Source organism: Hippopotamus amphibius, unplaced genomic scaffold, assembly GCF_030028045.1.
Source record: "Hippopotamus amphibius kiboko isolate mHipAmp2 unplaced genomic scaffold, mHipAmp2.hap2 scaffold_279, whole genome shotgun sequence".
Taxonomy (NCBI): Eukaryota; Metazoa; Chordata; class Mammalia; order Artiodactyla; family Hippopotamidae; genus Hippopotamus; species Hippopotamus amphibius.
In genome coordinates this window covers 12,885-32,259 of record NW_026648398.1, presented here as the reverse complement: position 1 = coordinate 32,259, position 19,375 = coordinate 12,885, and the positions used below count along the sequence as shown (strand labels likewise).

General features: G+C 35.5%; 1 protein-coding gene and 1 non-coding gene across 4 annotated transcripts in view; both read right to left on the bottom strand.

Moving 5' to 3' along the window:
- LOC130843325 (extracellular matrix protein 2) overlaps nt 1-17,877 on the bottom strand; it is a 38,433-nt gene extending 20,556 nt beyond the window's left edge. For 2 of the 3 annotated variants that reach the window (XM_057719752.1, XM_057719753.1), the window contains exons 1-2: nt 17,694-17,877; nt 3,329-3,642 (exon numbers count right to left, since the gene is read on the bottom strand). In XM_057719752.1, the coding sequence (XP_057575735.1) occupies nt 3,329-3,617 (289 nt within the window). In that variant the 5' untranslated portion in view covers nt 3,618-3,642; nt 17,694-17,877. The remainder of the gene's footprint in view (nt 1-3,328; nt 3,643-17,693) is intronic. The other variant, XM_057719754.1, reaches the window with a different exon arrangement.
- LOC130843327 (U6 spliceosomal RNA) lies at nt 11,240-11,345 on the bottom strand. Its single transcript, XR_009050924.1, has one exon. It is a non-coding gene; the product is annotated as a U6 spliceosomal RNA (small nuclear RNA).
- Nucleotides 17,878-19,375: the final 1,498 nt, after the last annotated feature.

Here is a 19,375-nt window from a genome sequence, read left to right as displayed (position 1 = left end):
TGTCCAATGTAGATATTGTTTGTCAGGACAAAAAATTGGCTTCATCTCCGAGCCGGCTGCCCTGATGGCCACAGCAGTGGGAATGTGAGGTTGCAAATAAGACAAGCTCTAAACTTGTCTAATTACATTGACCAAGGCAAATGATATGGCAGTGTCTCACTTCAGAAGAGAAAAAGCTGTGTCATTCCATCCCATGCCAGAAAGCAGAGAGCTGGAACAGCACTAACGATGAACAAGCCCACATTGTACCCTTCCTGATGTGTGGATAGAGAGGTGAAATCAGACTATGCTTGTGGTGCTTCTGACACTGAATTCTCAAGGAGACATTGCAGCGATCTCTTTTTTTAGAATTGTTGTGTTATTGAAATACAATTCAAATACCCTTTTAAAGTACACAGTACAGTGAGTTTTAGTATATTGTTTTCTCTGCATGCAAGGTTATAGATACATGGATAAGTGTGTCGACTAAACAGGCCATTAGGCAATCAATCTGAATGTTAGAGGGGATGTGTTCCTTCCAATCCTAGTGTTATTCCTGATGACTCTTCTCCATCTGATGAGCTACTGTGCCCACAAATGAGCTCTCACATTTGTCCCCTTCTTTCCCTCACCACTGTATCAGCCCTATTCAGGCCCTACCCATCTCTCATTTGGATACTTGCAGTAAACTAATCCCACCCATCCAATTTCTCCCCTGGGAAAACAAAAGATATAATCAGGAGTTTTCTCCTGATTATAATAGTACTATACTGTATCAAAATTCTAACAGCCTTTTTTGCAGAAATGGAAAAGTTAATCCTCAAATTCATAAGGAATTACAAGGGGCCCCAAATAGCCCAAAAAAAAATATTGAAAGAAAAAAAAAAAAGAACAAAGTTTGAGGACTCACACTTCCAGATTTCAAAACTTACTACAAAGCTAATGGCATAAGGATAAACATATAGACCAGTGGAATATTGAGAGTCCAGAAATAAATCCATACATCTATGGCCAATTGATTTTTGACAAAGGTGCCAAGCCCATTCAATGGTGAAAAAAATTGTCTCTTCAACAGATGGTGCTGGGATAACTGTATATCCATATGCAAAAGAATGAAGTTAAAAATTAACTGAAAATGGATCAAAAACCTAAATATAAGATCTAAAACTGTAATATTCATAAAATAAAGCATGACCTTGGATTTGGCAATGTATTTTTAGATATGATTCCAAAAGCACAAGCAATAAAAGAAAAAATAGATGAATTGGACTGTATCAAAATTAAAAATTTGGTCCATCATAGGACATTGTCAAGAAAGTGAAAGGATAGCGTTTACACAATGGGAGAAAATATTTGCAAATCATATCTGAAAATATTTGCAAAAATAACTGATATTATAAATATCTGATATTTGGAATATACATAAAAATCTCTTATAACTCAACAATAGAAAGCCAACCCAATTCATAAATGGGCAAAGGACTTGAATTAACATTTCTTCAAAGAAGATATACAGTGAACAATAAGCACATAAAAAGATTCTCAACGTCATTAGTCATTAGGGAAATACAAATTAAACCACAGTGTGATACCACTTCACATCCACAAAAATGGCTATATTTTTAAAATGGAAAATAATGGCAAGGATGTGGAGAAATTGGAATCCTTGTACCTTGCTGGTGGATATATAAAATGATGTAGCTTCTGTTGGGAACATTTGGCAATTTCTCAATAAATTAAACGTATAATTACCACATGGCTCAGCTCCTAGGTACCTGATATTCCACTTCTAAGTGTATACCCAGTGGAACTGAAAACAGAAATTCAGATAGATAGCAACTTGTACACAAACGTTCGTAGCTGTGCTATTCACAATAGCCAAAAGGTGGAAGCAATGCAATTATCCATCAATGGATGAAAGGATAAACAAAACATGGTATCTCTCTGCAATGAGATATTATTTAGCCATAAAAAATAATAAGGTACTGGTACACACTACAATGTGAGTGAACCTTGAAAATACAATGCCAGATGAAAGAAATCAGACCCAAAAGGCCACATCTTATAGGACTTCTTTTATGTTAAATAGAATAGGCAAATTCATGGGGACAGAAAGATTAGTGGTTGCCAAGAACTGGGGGGGTAGGAGAAAGTGGGGAGTAAGTGCTTAATATGTATGTAGTTCCCTTTTTAGGGTGAAGAAAGTGTTCAGGAACTAGATAGTGGTAATAGTTGCACAATATTGTGAATATGCTAAATGCCACTGAATTGTACACTTTAAAATGGTCAAATGGTAAGTTTTATGTGTATTTTACCCACAGTTAAAAAAAAAAGTACTGTAAGACCACTGGAAAACATTTTAGGACAATTTAGAAATCTTTAGTATACATCTTCTATACCTTTTAATGTACATCACCCTATATTGCATATTTTTAAAAACAGATTTGAGATCACATTATGCATACTACTTTTCAACCTTTTTATTTTCTGTTATTATAAATTGGATATCTTTCCAGTTAATTAAGGAAATTGACTTCATTGTTCTTTAAGAGTTATGGGTACCCTGTAATTATCATTTTAAATTGCCTGCCTCCAGTCTCTTTTTTCTCTCAGTCATGTTGTAAATGTGACCTAAATTGTTTATTTTCACGGTAATTGTATGTTATTTCTGTTAACTTCGTGGAAATAACATCATTTAGAAGCATTTGGTTTTCTTGAGACAATATATGAAGTATTGGTCACAGAACATTATGTGGTGATAGTTTCGTCTTTTAAAAGTTTTATGTAATGGTAACGTATGTAGAATATAATTACTTTTTCCTTCCAAAGCTGGAAAAATGTGGACCATTAAATATTAGTGTTTAAAAATGCCTAGTTAAAATCTTTGGAAGAATTTCAAAGATCTTTTCAAACTTTAAAAATTCAGTAGTTTGGTCTATATAAAATAAATTCCATGGTTTAACTACATGTTTGGTTGAAAATATTTAATAGCCATGAGTTCATAGACTCATCTGGATCATTTATTTCTATATCCTAGATGATCCATCATGATAAATGACATGTATATTACTATATTATGATTACAACTGTTCTAAGTACATGGTATAGTAAACAGACCAGAAATAATAAACCAAAATTGTAACTATGATTTTATAAATATAGTTATAGGGTAATATTTTTTCTGTTTGCCAATAATTTTGTATTGTAAGTATATTCTATAAATGATTTTTTCAATTATTTCAAAATTTATCTTCTTAGATTAAACCAAAAGATAATATAATAACTTGAATTCTTTGAAAATTTTCTTTATGGAGTTTCTCTCTGTTCCTCTCAACTACTATTTTCTTACCTGGTAACACATCATAGCTTGATTCTACCCCAGGAACATTTAAAAAGGATTCAAACTTTTCCTCCGCACTGTAATCCAAGTTCACCACGGGAATTGTTGCTGCTGGTGTACCTGTCCTCATTTGCTGAATTCCAAGCTGTCTGCTGGACCTGCGGGCGGGCAAGGAACTTTTTCTTAGTCTTCTGTAATACATCTTCCTTCTTTGCTTCCTAGAAGTTTCTTCATTTTGTCCAAAGTCAGTTTGAAAACTGAGAAGCAGAAGAAAACAATACAAGCTTGAAAACTTCATGCTTGCTTTTTTCACTATTTGATTCCTAGGATGAGAATGAAACAGAATTTCAGAGTTAATGATTAAATATTTACCTCTGAAAATTGGCTTATAATTGCCTATATCCCTCAGCAGCAAGTCTTTGAGAAATAACACATATGATATATGGGCTCTTTGCTATAGCATTACTGCCAGTCAGAATTTAGAATTTTTCTGCCCAAATCAAAGAATTTTTAGTATTTTATCTTTATTGCTAGACCAGGTGTGAGCAAACTTTTTCTGTAAAGAACCAGGTAGTAAATATTTTAGGTTTTACAGGCCACACATTTTTTGTTGTAACTACTCCACTCAACCCTTGTAACATGAAGGTAGACAGTATGTACACAAATGGGTGTGGCTGTGTTCCAAAACAGGCAGTGGGTCAGACTTAGCCCCAGGCCATAGTTTGCCGACCCCTCTCTGGACCACTGGGGTGTAGGTTTTCAGAGGTTACTTAGGAGGTTTCTCTCCACCTGTCTGCCACGTCATTCTGTGACTAATATCATCCACAACTCATATTCCCAGCTCTTCTATTTTATTCTTTCATTCTCTAGTGTTATAATTTTCTTTGTTAGGGGTAAGGAGCATAATTGCACCAAATAAAAATAACAGAAAACTAGTATCATTTGTAAAGAGGTAAGAGCACATGGTCTCAGCTGGTCTCAAGAGCAGCGCAGGGCCCTGCACATGGTGAAGCTGAAAAACATATTTGAGAAGTGAATATCTTTTCAAACCTTAAACATGAAGTAGCACAGAACAGAAGTCCCTAAGAGGGGGAAATTCCAAGTTGAGCTCCTGCTCACTGCCTGGAGGGAGTTCCTTCCCAGGCTGAAACCCAGGGCAAGGACCCAGGCAGAGCCCAACAATCTCCCTGAATTGAAAAACAAAACCTGGGGTCCTGGGGATGCCAGAGAGGAAAGAGTTTGCAGAGCAGAGCACAGGGAGGTGGGAGCTACCCTGAGAAAAACCTCCAAAGATATCAAGTCTTCAGCTGAGTACTGATTAGCACATTTGTATGAATAAACTACTCAACACTGTAGAAAGAACTACCATGAAGGACAAAAAGAAAAAATCCTTTGGACAAGAAAAGGCTCAGCAGACTGTGTGTGTCCACCAGTCGTAGTAGAGAACCTTTACTGCAGAGGGCATCAGGCATAGTGCTCAGAAGTGCACTGGCACATCAGAGAAAACAATTTACCCTAGACTAATGGCTGGTCTGATCCCATTCAACAGAACTGAACGGCAAGCCTCCCGGAAAGGACCAAACTGTGTGCAACAATTTAACGATGTCCCAGAGCACCCAACAAGTGCTGGGAAATCCAGCAAAAATTTACCAGGCACACAAAGAAACAGGAATTGTTGACCCATAATGATGAGAAAAATCAATCTACTGAAACCCATCCATAGCACAGCTGACATAATTATTAAGTAGGTCATTAGAAGTTATTAAAACTATAATCTGTGTTCAAGAAGATAGAGGAAAGATATTTAAAGAAATCCAAATTGAACTCTTAAAGATGTAAACTACAAGATGAGAGAGAAAAACTATACTGCAAGGCATAAATAGCACATTGGAGAGTACAGGAAAAAATTAGTAAACTTGAAAACACAGTCATAGAAATGATCCAAAATGCAACACACACACACACACACTCACACACACACACACACACACACACACACACAAGACCAGTGAAAAACATGAGCAGAGCATCATCAAACTGTGGGACAACTTCAAGTGATCAATTTATATCCAGTTCCAGTCCCTGAAGGACTAGGGAGGCACAAAAATATTTGAAGAAATAAAGACTGGTCATTTTCCAAATTTGATGAAAACTGTAAATCCACATATACAAAATCAATAAACCCGCAAAAAAAGAAATATGAACAAAATTATGTCAAATATTCATCATAATCAAATTGCTTTAAAACCAGTAATAAGGAGACCATCTTAAAAGTGAGCAGAGAAAAAGGCACAAAGTTAACAATAGAATATAAGATTTCTCATTCAAAACAGTACAAGCCAATTCAACACCCATTTATGATGAAAACTCTCCAGAAAGTGGACACAGAGGCCTCAACATAATAAAGGCCATATATGACAAACCCACAGCAAACATTATTCTCGATAGTGAAAAATTGAAAGCATTTCCTCTAAGAACAGGAGCAAGACAAGAGTGTCCACTCTCACCACTGTTATTCAACATAGTTTTGGAAGTCCTAGCCACGGCAATCAGTGAAGAAAAAATAAAAGGAATCCAAATTGGAAAAGAAGTAAAACTGTCACTGTTTGCAGATTACATGGTACTATACATAGGAAACCCTAAAGATGCCACCAGAAAACTACTAGAGTTAATCAATGAATTTGGTAAAGTTGCACAATAGAAAATTAATACACAAAAATTTCTTGCATTGCTATACACTAACAATGAAAGGGCGGAAAGAGAAGTTAAGAAAAGTCTCATTTACCATTGCAACAAAAAGAATAAAATATCTAGAAATAAACCTACCTAAGGAGGCAAAAGACCTGTACTCAGAAAACTGTAAGAACTGATGAAAAAAATCTAAGATGACATAAACAGATAGAGAGATATACCATGTTCTTGGATTGGAAGAATCAATACTGTGAAAATGACTATACTACCCAAAGCAATCTACAGATTCAATGCAATCCTCATCAAATTACCAATGGCATTTTTCACAGAACTAGAATAAAAATCTAACAATTTGTATGGAAACATAAAAGACCCCAAATAGCCAAAGCAGTCTTGAGAAACAAAAACGAAGCTGGAGGAATCAGACTCCCTGACTTCAAACTATACTACAAAGCTATAGTAATCAAGACAATATGGTGCTGGCACAAAAACAGAATTATAGATCAATAGAACGGGACAGAAAGCCCAGAGATAAACCCACACACCTATGGTCCCCTTAACTTTGACAAAGGAGGCAAGAATATACAATGGAGAAAAGACAGCCTCTTCAATAAATGGTGCTGGGAAAATTGGACAGCTACATGTAAAAGAATGAAATTAGAACACTCCTGAACACCATACACAAAAATAAACTCAAAATGGATTAAAGACCTAAATGTAAGACTGGACACTATAAAACTCTTAGAGGAAAACATAGGAAGAACACTCTTTGACATAAATCACAGCAAGATCTTTTTTGACCCACCTCCTAGAATAATGGAAATAAAAACAAAAATAAACAAATGGGACCCAATGAAACTTCAAGGCTTTTGCACAGCAAAGAAAACTATAAACAAGATGAAAAGACAGCCCTCAGAATGGGAGAAAATATTTGCAAATGCTGTGACCAACAAGGGCTTGGTCTCCAAAATCTACAAATAGCTCATGTGGCTCAATATCCAAAAAACAAACAATCCCATCCAAAAATGGGCAGAAGACCTAAATAGACATTTCTCCTGAAAGACATACAGATGGCCAACAAACACATGAGAAGATGCTCAGCATCACTAATTATTAGAGAAATGCAAATCAAAACTACAATGAGATATCACCTCACACCAGCCACAATGGCCATTATCAGAAAACCTACAAATAATAAATGCTGGAGAGAGTGTGGAGAAAAGGGAACCCTTCTATACTGTTGCTGGGAATGTAAATTGGTACAACCATTATGGAGAACAGTATGGAGTTTCCTTAAAAACCTAAAAATAGAGCTACCCTATCATCCAGCAGTCCCACTCCCGGTTATATACCTGGAGAAAACCATAATTTGAAAAGATATAGGCACCCCATATTCATTGCAGCACTGTTTACAATAGCCAGAACATGGAAGCAACCTAAATGTCCATCAGCAGAGGAATGGATAAAGAAGATGTGGTACATATATACAACGGAATATTATTCAGCCATAAAAAGGAACAAAATTAGGTCATTTGTAGAGACATGGATGGACCTAGAGAGTGTCATACATACAGAGTAAAGTAAGGGAGGGAAAAGCAAATATTGTATAGTAACACATATTTTTGGAATCTAGAAGAATGGTATAGATGATCCAATTTGCAAAGCAGAGATAGAGACATAGACGTAGAGAACAAATGTATGGATACCAAGGGGGAAAGGGGTGGGGAGAGAGGAATTGGGAGACTGGGATTGACATATATACATTTTTTATACTATGTATAAAATAGACAGCTGATGGGAAGATAGTGTTTAGCACAGGGAACTCTACCCAATGCACTGTGGTGACCTAAATGGAGGGAAGACCAAAAGGGAGGGGATATCTATATGTGTATGGCTGATTCATTTTGTTGTGCAGTGGAGGCTAACGCAACATTGTAAAGCAACCATCCTCCAGTAAAAAAGAAACAATACAAGCCAGAAGACAATGGAGCAACAACTTTAAGGTACTGAAAAAAAAAATCAACTTAGAATTCTATACTCAGTGAAAATGTCTTTCAGAAACAGGCAAAATAAAGACTTTTTCAGATATAGAAAAGCTGAAGGAATTAATCACTAGCAAAATTGCACTATAAGAAATGCTAAAGTGGAAGGAAAATTATATCAGATAGAATTATGGATATACCAAAGGAATGGAGACCACAGGAAATAGCATATATGTAGATAAATACTCTTTTATTTTTAAATCTCTTTAAAAGATGATTAATACAGTCATCTGTTTAACAGTTGTGTTAATACAATAGTACTGTATCTTGGGGTTTCTACCTTAAGCGAAAGTAGAATGTATGACAACAGAAGCAGAAAGGAGGAAGTGTAGATACACTGTTGTAATATTCAGATACTATAAGCAAGGTGGAATATCAGTTGTAGGTAAATTGTAGTAAGTTAAAGATGCATACTATATGCCCTAACCCAGTACACACAAAAAAAAAGTTATAGTTATCAAGCCAATAAAGGTGATAAAGTGGAATAATAAAAATATCCAAAACATAGTACCTGTAAATCATATTAAATGTGAATTCATTAACTGTCACAATTAAAAGGCAGAGACTGTCCAGAGAGAATTTTTAAAAATTAAAACCCAGCTCTTATGCTGACTGTAAGAAACCCATGCTAAACAAAGTTACAAATGGGTTAAAACTAAAAAGGATGGGAAAATATATACCTTGGTAACACTAATCAAAAGAAAACTAAATGGCTATATTAATGTAAGATGAAGAGGAGCAAGAGTAATTAGGTAATGACAAAAGGATCTATTCTTCAGGAGGCTATAATAATTCTAAGCCTTTACGTACCGAACAATACAGGTTCAAATTACATGAAGAAAAAAACTGATATAGCTACAAGAAGAAAGAGGCAAATCCATAGTTATCATCCAGAATTTCTACTTACTTCTCCCAAATATGGATTTCTAAAATAGCAGACAGATCACAAGCTTAAACAGCAAGATAGCACTGTACACCTGTTAGAATGGCCAAAATCACAAACACTGACAAATTGTGAGTTGAGAGTGTGTAGCAACGGGAACTCTTTGATTTGTTGCCAGTGGGAATACAGAACCATACAGCCAATTTGTAAGACCGTTTGGCAGTTTCTAAAAAACTAAACATACTCTTACCCTGCCATTCAGCAATCATGTTTCCCCATGAGCTGAAAACTTATATCCACACAAAAACCTGCACGTGGATGTTTACAGCAGCTGTCTTCATAATTGTCAAGGCTTGGGAACAACCAAGACATCCTTAAGTAGGTGAATGGAAAAATGAGCTGTGTTGCAGACAAACTGGAATATCATTCAGTGCTAAAAAGAAATACGCCTTCAAACCATGAAAAGACATGGAAGAATCTTAAATGCTTATTACTAAGTGGAAGAGGCCAATCTGAAAAGGCTAGTACTGTGTGACTGCAACTATATGTTATTCTGGAGAAGACAAAACTGTGGAGACAGTACAGACATACTTCATTATTACTGTATTATTTTTCATTATTACATACTTTTCCATTATTACCGTATTACTATCTTTGTTATGGTGATCTGTCATCAGGGAGCTTTGATGTTACTGTTGCAAAAAGATTACTACCCTCTGAAGGCTCAGATGATGGTTAGCATTTTTTTTTTAGCAATAAAGTATTTTTTAAATTAAGGTACATGGTTTATTTTTTTAGACATAATGCTATCGAACACTTTATAGACTACACTATACTGTAAACATAGCTTTTATATGCACTGGGAAACCAAGAAAAATTGTGTGATTCCCTGTATTACGGTATTAGCTTTATTGTGGTGGTCTGTAACCAAATACACATCTCTGTGGCATGCCTGTATGTGCGTTTAGTCAGAATTGCATGTTCCTTGATTTATGATCCTACTTTCAGTGTGTGTTTTCGTTGGAGCCAGGTGTTGCTTTTGTTTCCTGGCAGTCTATGTCATTTATAACGGTGCTTCATTGCGTAGAAATCAAATTTTGAATGAATCTTTGAAGTCATCTGCTTTTCCAGTAATGGAAAATTCTTTATCTTCCATGTTCAGACAGACCTGTCAGAAAACTCTTTCTTAGATGGAGATACAATTTGTTGTTCACATCATGGCCCATAAGAGATTTAAAGATAAAAGCCATATTCACACAGTTTTCTTTCTCCTAAGTTCTTAATCTTTTTTTATCAGTGCTCTTTAAGATGTGTTTAAGTTTCTAAAAATAGTACATAATTTTTAAAAACTCAAAATGATACATAGGCATAAAAGACAAGTTACCTTAACCATAAATCATAGTTTAGTTCAAGGGTAGGCATACTTTTTCTTCAGTGTCCAGAGAGTAAATATTTTTAGCTTTGCAGGACAACAATCTCTGTTGAAACTTTGTTATCATGGGCAAAAGTAGCCATAGACAAGAAGTCAGCGGGTGGCCACAGCGGTGTTCTGATGGCACTTTGAAAACAGGATTGTGCCTGTGGGCCATAGTTGCCCAACCCCTAGTTTAAGTGTATCTTTCATGATGCCTTCTAAACATATATGAACATATATATTTAAGCAGAAATGGAATTGTGCAATATACTGCAACCTGTTTTCTTTCCATTCAGTAATGAACTGTGGCCATATAGACATATATGTCAATGTATGTAACTCCATCTGGTCTACGCAGTCTATTTTCATACCATAAGTTCTGTAACAAACAATTTGGTGATGGATATTTAATTTTTCCTCTGTTGTAAACACTCTTGTGGGAATTCCCTGGTGGTCCAGTTGTTGGGATTCTGTGCTTTCACTGCCAAGGGCCCGAGTTCAATCCCTGATCGGGCAACTAGGATCCCACAAGCCGCACAGTGCAGCCAACAAAACAAAACAAAACAAAACACTCTTGTGCATATATCTTCTGGAAATATTTTTTATGTTCTTTTCTTTTTTTTTGATTGAACTATAGTTGATTTACGATGTGCCAATCTCTGCTGTACAGCAAAGTGACTCAAGTATACATATATCTACATTCTTTTTTCATATTCTTTTCCATTATGGTTTATCATAAAATATTGAGTATAGTTCCCTGTGCTACACATTAGGACCTTGTTGTTTATCCATTCTAAATATAATAGTTTGCATCTACCAACCCCAAACTCCCACTCCATCCCTTTCCCTCCCCTCCTCCCCCTTGGCAACAACAAATCTGTTCTCTATGTAAAAATATGGAATGCGTCACAAATTTGCAGGTCATCCTTGTGCGGGGGCCATGCCAGTCTTCCTCTATCCTTCCAATTTTAGTATACGTGCTGCCAAAATGAGCACTTTTATGTTCTTAATTATAATTTTTAATTTACAAATAATGTAATAATAGATTTTCTATTGTTTTTAACTTTATTGTCTTGGGTGGATGTAATTTAATATTTATAAGTCATCTGATCATATTTATTAATATATTTTAAGGCCATGGTATACCTATATACACATTTAGAATTGTTATGTATTTCTGGTGCTTTTATCATTAGGTACTTGCTGTATCTCTGGTAGTGTGTTTTGTCGTAAGACCTACTTTGTCTAACGTAGCTGCTTTCTTTTTGTTAGTGCCTGCTTAATATATTTTTTGCATCATTTTACTTTCAGCCTTTTATATTTTCAATATGCTTTCTATCAGCATGTCATTTTTAGTGCATCTTTCAATTGAAATAGTCTTTCAATTTTTATCTTTCAATTGAAAGAGTCTATTTGTATTTAATGTAACACTTGATGTGTTTGGATTTAAATCTGTTTGCTTTCTATTTGTTCTTCCTGTTCTGTGTGTGTGTATGTGTGTTTTCCATTCTTGCTTGATTTTTAATTCATTGCTTCATTTTTATTATTCCATTAGTAATTATATATTTTTTGCTATTATGTTCTTTATAGAGATTACCACATAACATCATTTACTTATCAAGTCTAATATAAATTAGTAGCTGGACAACTTACTTATCAAGTCTAATATAAATTAGTACCTGGACAAATTAGTACCTGGACAACTTTAACTTTACTCACCTCATCCTGGCACATATACTATATTTTAATTTTGTCTATATTTTGTCTATATTTTAATTCTTAAACCCTCAAAAGATTATTATTGTTGTTATATTTATTTTATGCTAAAAGTTCATTTAGATCGGGCTCTCTCAACCTCAGCACTGTTAACATTTGGGTCAGATAATTCTTTTTTGTGGAGGGGCTGGCTTACACCCAATAGATACCACTAGCACCTTCCTCTCAGTTATAACAACCAAAAATGTCTTCAGATATTACCAGATGTGTCTTGGGAGATGGAAGGAATCAGCCTGCCTCCAGTTAAGAACCACCAATTTACAACAGCCTGAACATTTGTCCTTTCTCTTTCTACTCTTTCTTTCTTCCTGCATCTCCAGTCTTCTCTAAAGATTATTTCCTTCCTAAAAGAATACCTTTTAGTAATTTCTTTAGTGCAGGATTGCTGATGACCAGTTCTTTTGTTTGTTTGTCATATGAAAATGTTTATAGCTGTGTTCATTCTGAAAGGATTTATTAGGTGGGCCAAAAAGTGCCTTTGGTTTTTTAAGTAAAAATAAAAGATATTTTTCATTTTCACCAAGAACTTTATTGGAAAACGTATTCACCCTTTTGTTTCCACTACCTTCTGCCATTTTTCAGGCAACTTCATAACTCCATTTTCCCAAAACTTTTTATCTTTTTGAGCAAAGAACTTTTCTGGGTACCTTTTGTAGTCTTCCAGGGAATTGAAGTTTTTTCCATTAAGAGAATTTTGTAAAGACTGAAATAAATGGAAATCTGAAGGTGCAATATCTGGTAAATATGGCAGACGAATCAGAACTTCCCAGCCAAGCTGTAACAGTTTTTGCCTGGTCATCAAAGAAACATGCAGTCTTGCGTTATCCTGATGGAAGATTATACGTTTTCTGTTGACTAACTCCAGACGCTTTTTGTCGAGTGCCACTTTCAGTTGGTCTAATTGGGAGCAGTACTTGTTGGAATTAATTGTTTGGTTTTCTAGAAGTAGCTCATAATAGGGGACTCCCTTCCAATCCCACTATATACACACCTTCTTTGGATGGAGACTGGCCTTTGGTATGGTTGGTGATGGTTCATTTCTCTTGCCCCACCATCTCTTCCATTCCACATTGTTGTACAGTATCCACTTTTCATCGCCCATCACAATTTATGTTACGTAACATTTTCATTACATTTCAGTACAGAATTGCACCCGAAAATGTGGTCAAGAAGATTTTTTTCACTTATGTGGAACCCAAACATCAGAGTGATTCACACAACCAAACTGGTGCAAATAATTTTCAACACTTGATGTGGATATTTTGAGTATGTCAGCTGTCTCCCACGTGGTATAACATTGATTGTTCTCAATTAATGTCTCGATTGGATCACTGTCAACTTCAGCTGGTCTCCCTGACCGTGGAGCATTGTCCAGCAAGAAATCTCCAGCAGGAAACTTCGCAAACCACTTTTTTTTTTATAAATTTATTTTTATTTACTTATTTAATTTATTTATTGGCTGTGTTGGGTCTTCATTGCTACACACGGGCTTTCTCTAGTTGTTGCGAGTGGGGGCTACTCTTCATTGTGGTGCGCAGGCTCCTCACTGTAGTGGCTTCTCTTGTTGTGCAGCATGGGCCCTAGGCGTGTGAGCTTCACTAGTTGTGGCACATGGGCTCAGTAGTTGTGACTCATGGGCTCTAGAGCACAGGCTCAATAGTTGTGGCGCACAGGCTTAGTTGCTCCATGGCATGTGGAATCTTCCCAGGGCAGGGCTCGAACCTGTGTCCCCTGCGCTGGCAGGCAGATTCTTTACCACTGCGCCACCTAGGAAGTCCCGCAAACCACTTTTGACACATTCGATCAGTCATAGCGTCTTCTCTATATACTGCACAAATCTTTTTGTGCATTTCAGTTGCGTTTTTACCTTTTTTGAAACAATAAAGCATAACATGCCAAAAATGTTGCTTTTTTTTCCATCTTCAATATTAAAATGGCTACACAAAAAATCACCAATTTTGATGTCTTTTTTTAAATGCATGCTGATATGACAGCTGTCACATACAATCTAACAAAATTGTTTCAAATGAAGTTAAAGACAACTAAGTGCTACTAGAGCCATCTTACAGAAAAAAACAAGTGAATGTTTTGGCCCACCTAGTATTTGCTAGATATGGAATTCTAGATTGTTTTCATTCAGTATTTGGAAGATTTTATTCCAATGTCTTATTGTTTCCATATTTTGTAGTGAGTAGTCATCTGTCAATCTAAGTATTTCTGCTTTAAAAGTAACTTTTGGGGCTACTTTTAAGAAATTCTCTTTGGCTTTGGTTTCCAGCTGTTTTACTCTATTGTACATATATATGATTTTCTTGTTTTTATCCTATTTGAGATTCAGAGTACTTCTTAAATCTGTGGCCTGATATTCATCAAATTTGGAAACTTCTTAGCCCTTACCTCTTCAAATAATGCTTTCCTACTTCTCTCTCCTCTTTCTTTTTAGAACTACACTGACATGTATGATAGCCTTCTCATTGTGTCTTTAATGTCACTTTCCCTCTTTCTTATTTTTCATCCTTCTCTCATCCTCTGATTGATCCTGATTATACCACTAACCTCCTGTCCATTCACTAATTATCTGTTCAGCTGTGGTTTATGTGCTATTAAATCCATCCATTGACTACCTTGTTTCTGTTATTGTGGTTTTTTAGTTTTTTGGATTTTCAGTGGGTTCATATTGTTTCTGAGTCTCTACTGAAATTTTCAATCTTGTATTTTACGTTTTGAACATACTAAACACATTCATTTAAGTCTGAGTCTGAAACCTCCATTTTGGGATCCTCTGTATGTCTATTTCTATTGTCTGTTCTTTCTTTTTAGGATTTTAGCCGTTTTCTTCTGTTTCTTCCTATGCCTGATGGCTATGCCTATGCCTATTGCCAGCCATTGTATATGAAAAACTATGAAAATACTTTGAAGCCTAGAAAGATGTATTTATTATTTATCCTAAAAGGATTTACATTCAGACATGAGGCTAAGGGCACTATCTATCATAAATTGAATGATTTGAAGCTGAGCTTCACTATGTCTAATTAATAATTGTACTTTAGGTCCCAAACCAAAGATTGGTGATTTCATCAACATCACTTTTCCCTGCCACCCCTGCTGCTTGGTTGGCCCCATTCCTTGAGTTTTGTTTCTGTCTTGACTTGAGAGGCTGTTTTAAAGCTATTCTAAGCTTCTCAGTCAACCCTTTTGGTTCCACAGATGCCTCCAGAAGAAAAGCTGTTCCAGTCCTCTTCAGATTCCAGTCCTATCCCAGATATTGGCCATGTTATTTTTCCTATTTTTTTTCTAATTACTCTCAGCATGCTGAATGATCTGAGTTGCCTAGTTTGCCATTATGAGAAGCATGAGTTCCCTCAGATTAGTTTTATTTCCCTGAAATATATCCTTTCTCTTAAGACAGTGTTTTGGGTTGTAAAAAATTTTGAATTCTTATATGTCAGAAAATATCATTTTGCTTAGTTGGAAATAGAATTATGATTTTAAAATAATTTTCCTTTAATCCTTTATAGGTATTGTTCCATTTGTTTCTTATATCTGTTGCTGATGAAAAGTTTAACTTGAATCTGATTCTCATCTCTTTTTTCCTCTCTCTGTAGAATTTTTTTTTCTTTCAGATTTTGAACTCATTTTTAATATTCAGAAGTTTTACTATAATGTACAGGTTATTATTTTTTTTTCTTAATGTATCCTCCCTGGGATCTTTTACTCTAATGACTTCTTTCTTTTCCACACAAGTTCTTTTTACACAGTTCTCTCCTATACCTATTCAAGGCTATGTTTTTCCTCTTTAAATTTGTTCCCATCTTCTCTCTGTATTTGAAGGATTCCTCACAGTTTCTGTCTCACCAGAAGCTTCCTTTCTTATTTCACTACTGCAGCTGTATGTCCATGTGTGTATTTGTTTGTAATATATCTTCTCTTATTTCTAGGTAGTTGGTAATAGGAAAAGAGTGGTATCTGCTGAGTTTGCCCTCTTGAATCTCAGGGTTTTTTTTACAACTTCATCCACCAGAATTATCCTCCTCTAGTCAGGTTGTACTTGGATCCTATGCTGACTTGTCACAAGTTTACCTTAGCTCAACAAATAGCAGCCTCTAAGTTATTTTCATGCTGACTAACCTCAGCATGCAATCTTTTTTTTCAGTATATATGTACATTAATTACTACAGCCGTTTCAGATCCTTTACTGTAGGTCATTGAAATGAAACTATATTAGAACAACTTTTCATAATCTACATTAGTTTTAGAAAAACTAACATGCAAAATGTAAGGGAGGAGCAAATCGCCTAGCTGATTGGTGGCTGAAGTTGTCAAAGTCAATTCAGAGAGCAAGCTAATATGTTGGAAAGAAATAGCAAGAGCAGCAGGGGGAAAGCAATATAAAAAGTTGGACTGTGAGACAGGGTAGAAGTAGAATTTGCTGAGTGTCAGGGAAAGTGAGCTCTTACAGAGAGCATAAGTTCTGTGCTTTACATAAAACCTGTACATGGAGATTTTCTTGCTTTGACAGACATATATGTGACTCTCCATCCTGTGGTGGGTGAGAGTTATGAAGAGTCAGGCCCTGGATCTAAGGGTTCTGGAGATAAACTTCCATGAGGGTCTCAGGCATTGTTTTGTCCCTGAGCCTCTTACTTAGCAGGGCATTGCCGTATCTCCCATTATCCCCATCCCTCTTTGTCTTTCTCCCCCCCTTCCCAAATTGGCTCTCTTTTACTTATCCAGAAATCTAAATAGATAAGTACACAAATAAATTTACAGAGCTGTCTTAATTTTAACAAAATCAGAATCTAAATAGTCTCATTGAAATGTTTAAATAATTTTTATGAAGTGGCCTCTTGATACTAATTTTATCATTGATGCCTAGACCTTTGTTGTTTTCAGTGATTTATAGAATTTCACATTGCATTTAATATTTACTCTAAAAACAACTTTATAATTGAATGAATATGTTTCTAGCGGTAAACTTTTATGACACAGTAGGTCTAAATCACTGTAGGTATTATTTTGATCAAGTAAAATTTTCTTTCTTTTTAGAATTTATTGTGTTTATCCCAACATTAAATATCATCTGTAAATCTTGATTAACTTATTGTTTTTTTCTATTAAAGTTGTTCATCTGCTGTCTTAAGTAAGCTTTAAACGGGTTTAAATTAAATTTTAAACTTCTGCACAAAGCCATGAGAAGGCTATTATCCCTTTTAACTTCACTCAATAGGCTTAAAACTGAAAAACATTTTAAATTAATCCTTTATGCTCTTTTAGGACTTAAAAAGAGAAAAGAATGACATTTTCAAACCAACTTATACTTCTATTGAGTATGTAATTCTATTTAAACACAAAAATATATTTAATCCTAATTTCATAAAGTTTTAAATACGTCGGAAGTAGTCATCCTGAAAAAAATAAGTAAACAAAATAATGTACACTTTAAACTTTTAAAGTCTATTAATAAGAGCTAATTTCCTCAAGTGTTAAACATATTTGCAACATAAAACACCCAAATATTAAAACCATTTCACATGCTTTAGTAGAAACTTAAAATTTAAAACATTTTACCTGGAAATCTAAACTAAGTAGGCTTTGCTTGGTGTCATTTAAGTCTCCAGATGAAAATGAAACAAAACCAGAGCTTTCTTTAAAACAAAGAAGGGAATGTTGAAAAATGTTAACTGACTTCTTTGCAAAATCTAAAATAACTGCTTCCCTTGGGGATACATGCCTTTCGGTTCTTTGTGCAGAAAATCAGCCAAGCGAGTAACCAGGGAAAATGGTTACCAAGGCAAATATTTGTTCTAAATTACAGGAAAAGTGGAAAGCAGCAGCGGGGGAGGAAAGCATTAGTCTGTAGGCTGAGAAGGCGGAGTTTGAAGTACAAAAGTAGGGCTGGATTAAGAAATGTGTGATTTTCATAGACTAACTGCATTAAAAATCTTAACATTCATACTAGCCTGCATATCACTTGAGCTTTATCAGACTGCAGAGATGCCATTGTTGCCAAGTTGGAGGACTCTGCGTTCCTGGGATGCCTTTAATTAGGTTAATGTTATTTAGCTCTCCCATTGGCTCTCTGCTGGCCACAACAATCTCACACTGCAATATTGTTAACAAAACAGAAAGCTGTTACATATTAATGTCATTGAAATTATGTAACTTCCAACTTTAAAAAATAACAAGAAAATATGCAAGGGAGCTATGGGTCTTCTGATTAAGGTAACTGGCAAATTAGTTATCTACCTCTACCTCAGGTTCTTCATCTGTAAATCAGCAGGTCAGAGACAGATCAAGTTTCCTGGCCAACAGTGCTCCTTATGGAGACCCTGGGTGAGTTACTGCTGTTTGTGACCAAAGTTTATTCTTTGTACATCTGGGATGCTATACATATCTTTCAAATTTTTGCGCAAATAGAATGAATGGCATATACAAAATGCCTGTCATAGACTAGGTAATTATAATATCTATTTTTTTAATTCTTACTTACCTCAAGGGTCTAAAATATTAGACCTAGAAGAGCTACATTTTTGTTTTTCCAAGCTCTTAACATGACCTGGAGAGATCAAATCAACATGATGGACTGAGCAAATGGGCCAACCCAAATTTCTAAAAATAACAGAAACTGTGTTTGCTTTTAAAAATTTAACGGTGCACTACCAAGTAATTAGTACTATTAGAAGACAAGAAATTTTGAGAAATTCCTTAAAGACTGAAGGCACACAGGCTTTGTCTGACAGACGACACCACAATCCAAAACATGTGTGAGACAAGAACTGTGTGGGTGTTCCAGGGTTAGAAATTATGGATGCTGGGAATGAGATTTGTTGGGAAACTGCACTCAGAAGCAGGACTTATGACCCCAGCCCTCCTGATGTCTCCATCATTTGTTCCAAGTTTTAGGCATTTGCCCCCAAATTGAACCCATGTTTTCATCCACTTGGCCTTGGGTGTCTGGTAGAAAAGGGAACCCCCATTTTCAGAATCCAGACTAGTTCAACCCAGTACAAGCACAAAGTTGACAATCTCCACCCACACATTCAGAGCTTTTGTTCAGTATTTTTAACATAAGCAGATAGCCCAGAATTACCAAACATTTGCAAGTATTCTAACATTAGAGATGGGAGTTCCCCTCATCTCCCTCCCAGAATACCTACCCACAATCAGAAAAGAGCTTTGGAAATTAAGTCAAGAATGAGAAGCCACTACACACCTATTAGAATTGCAAAAATCAAAACACTGATAATACC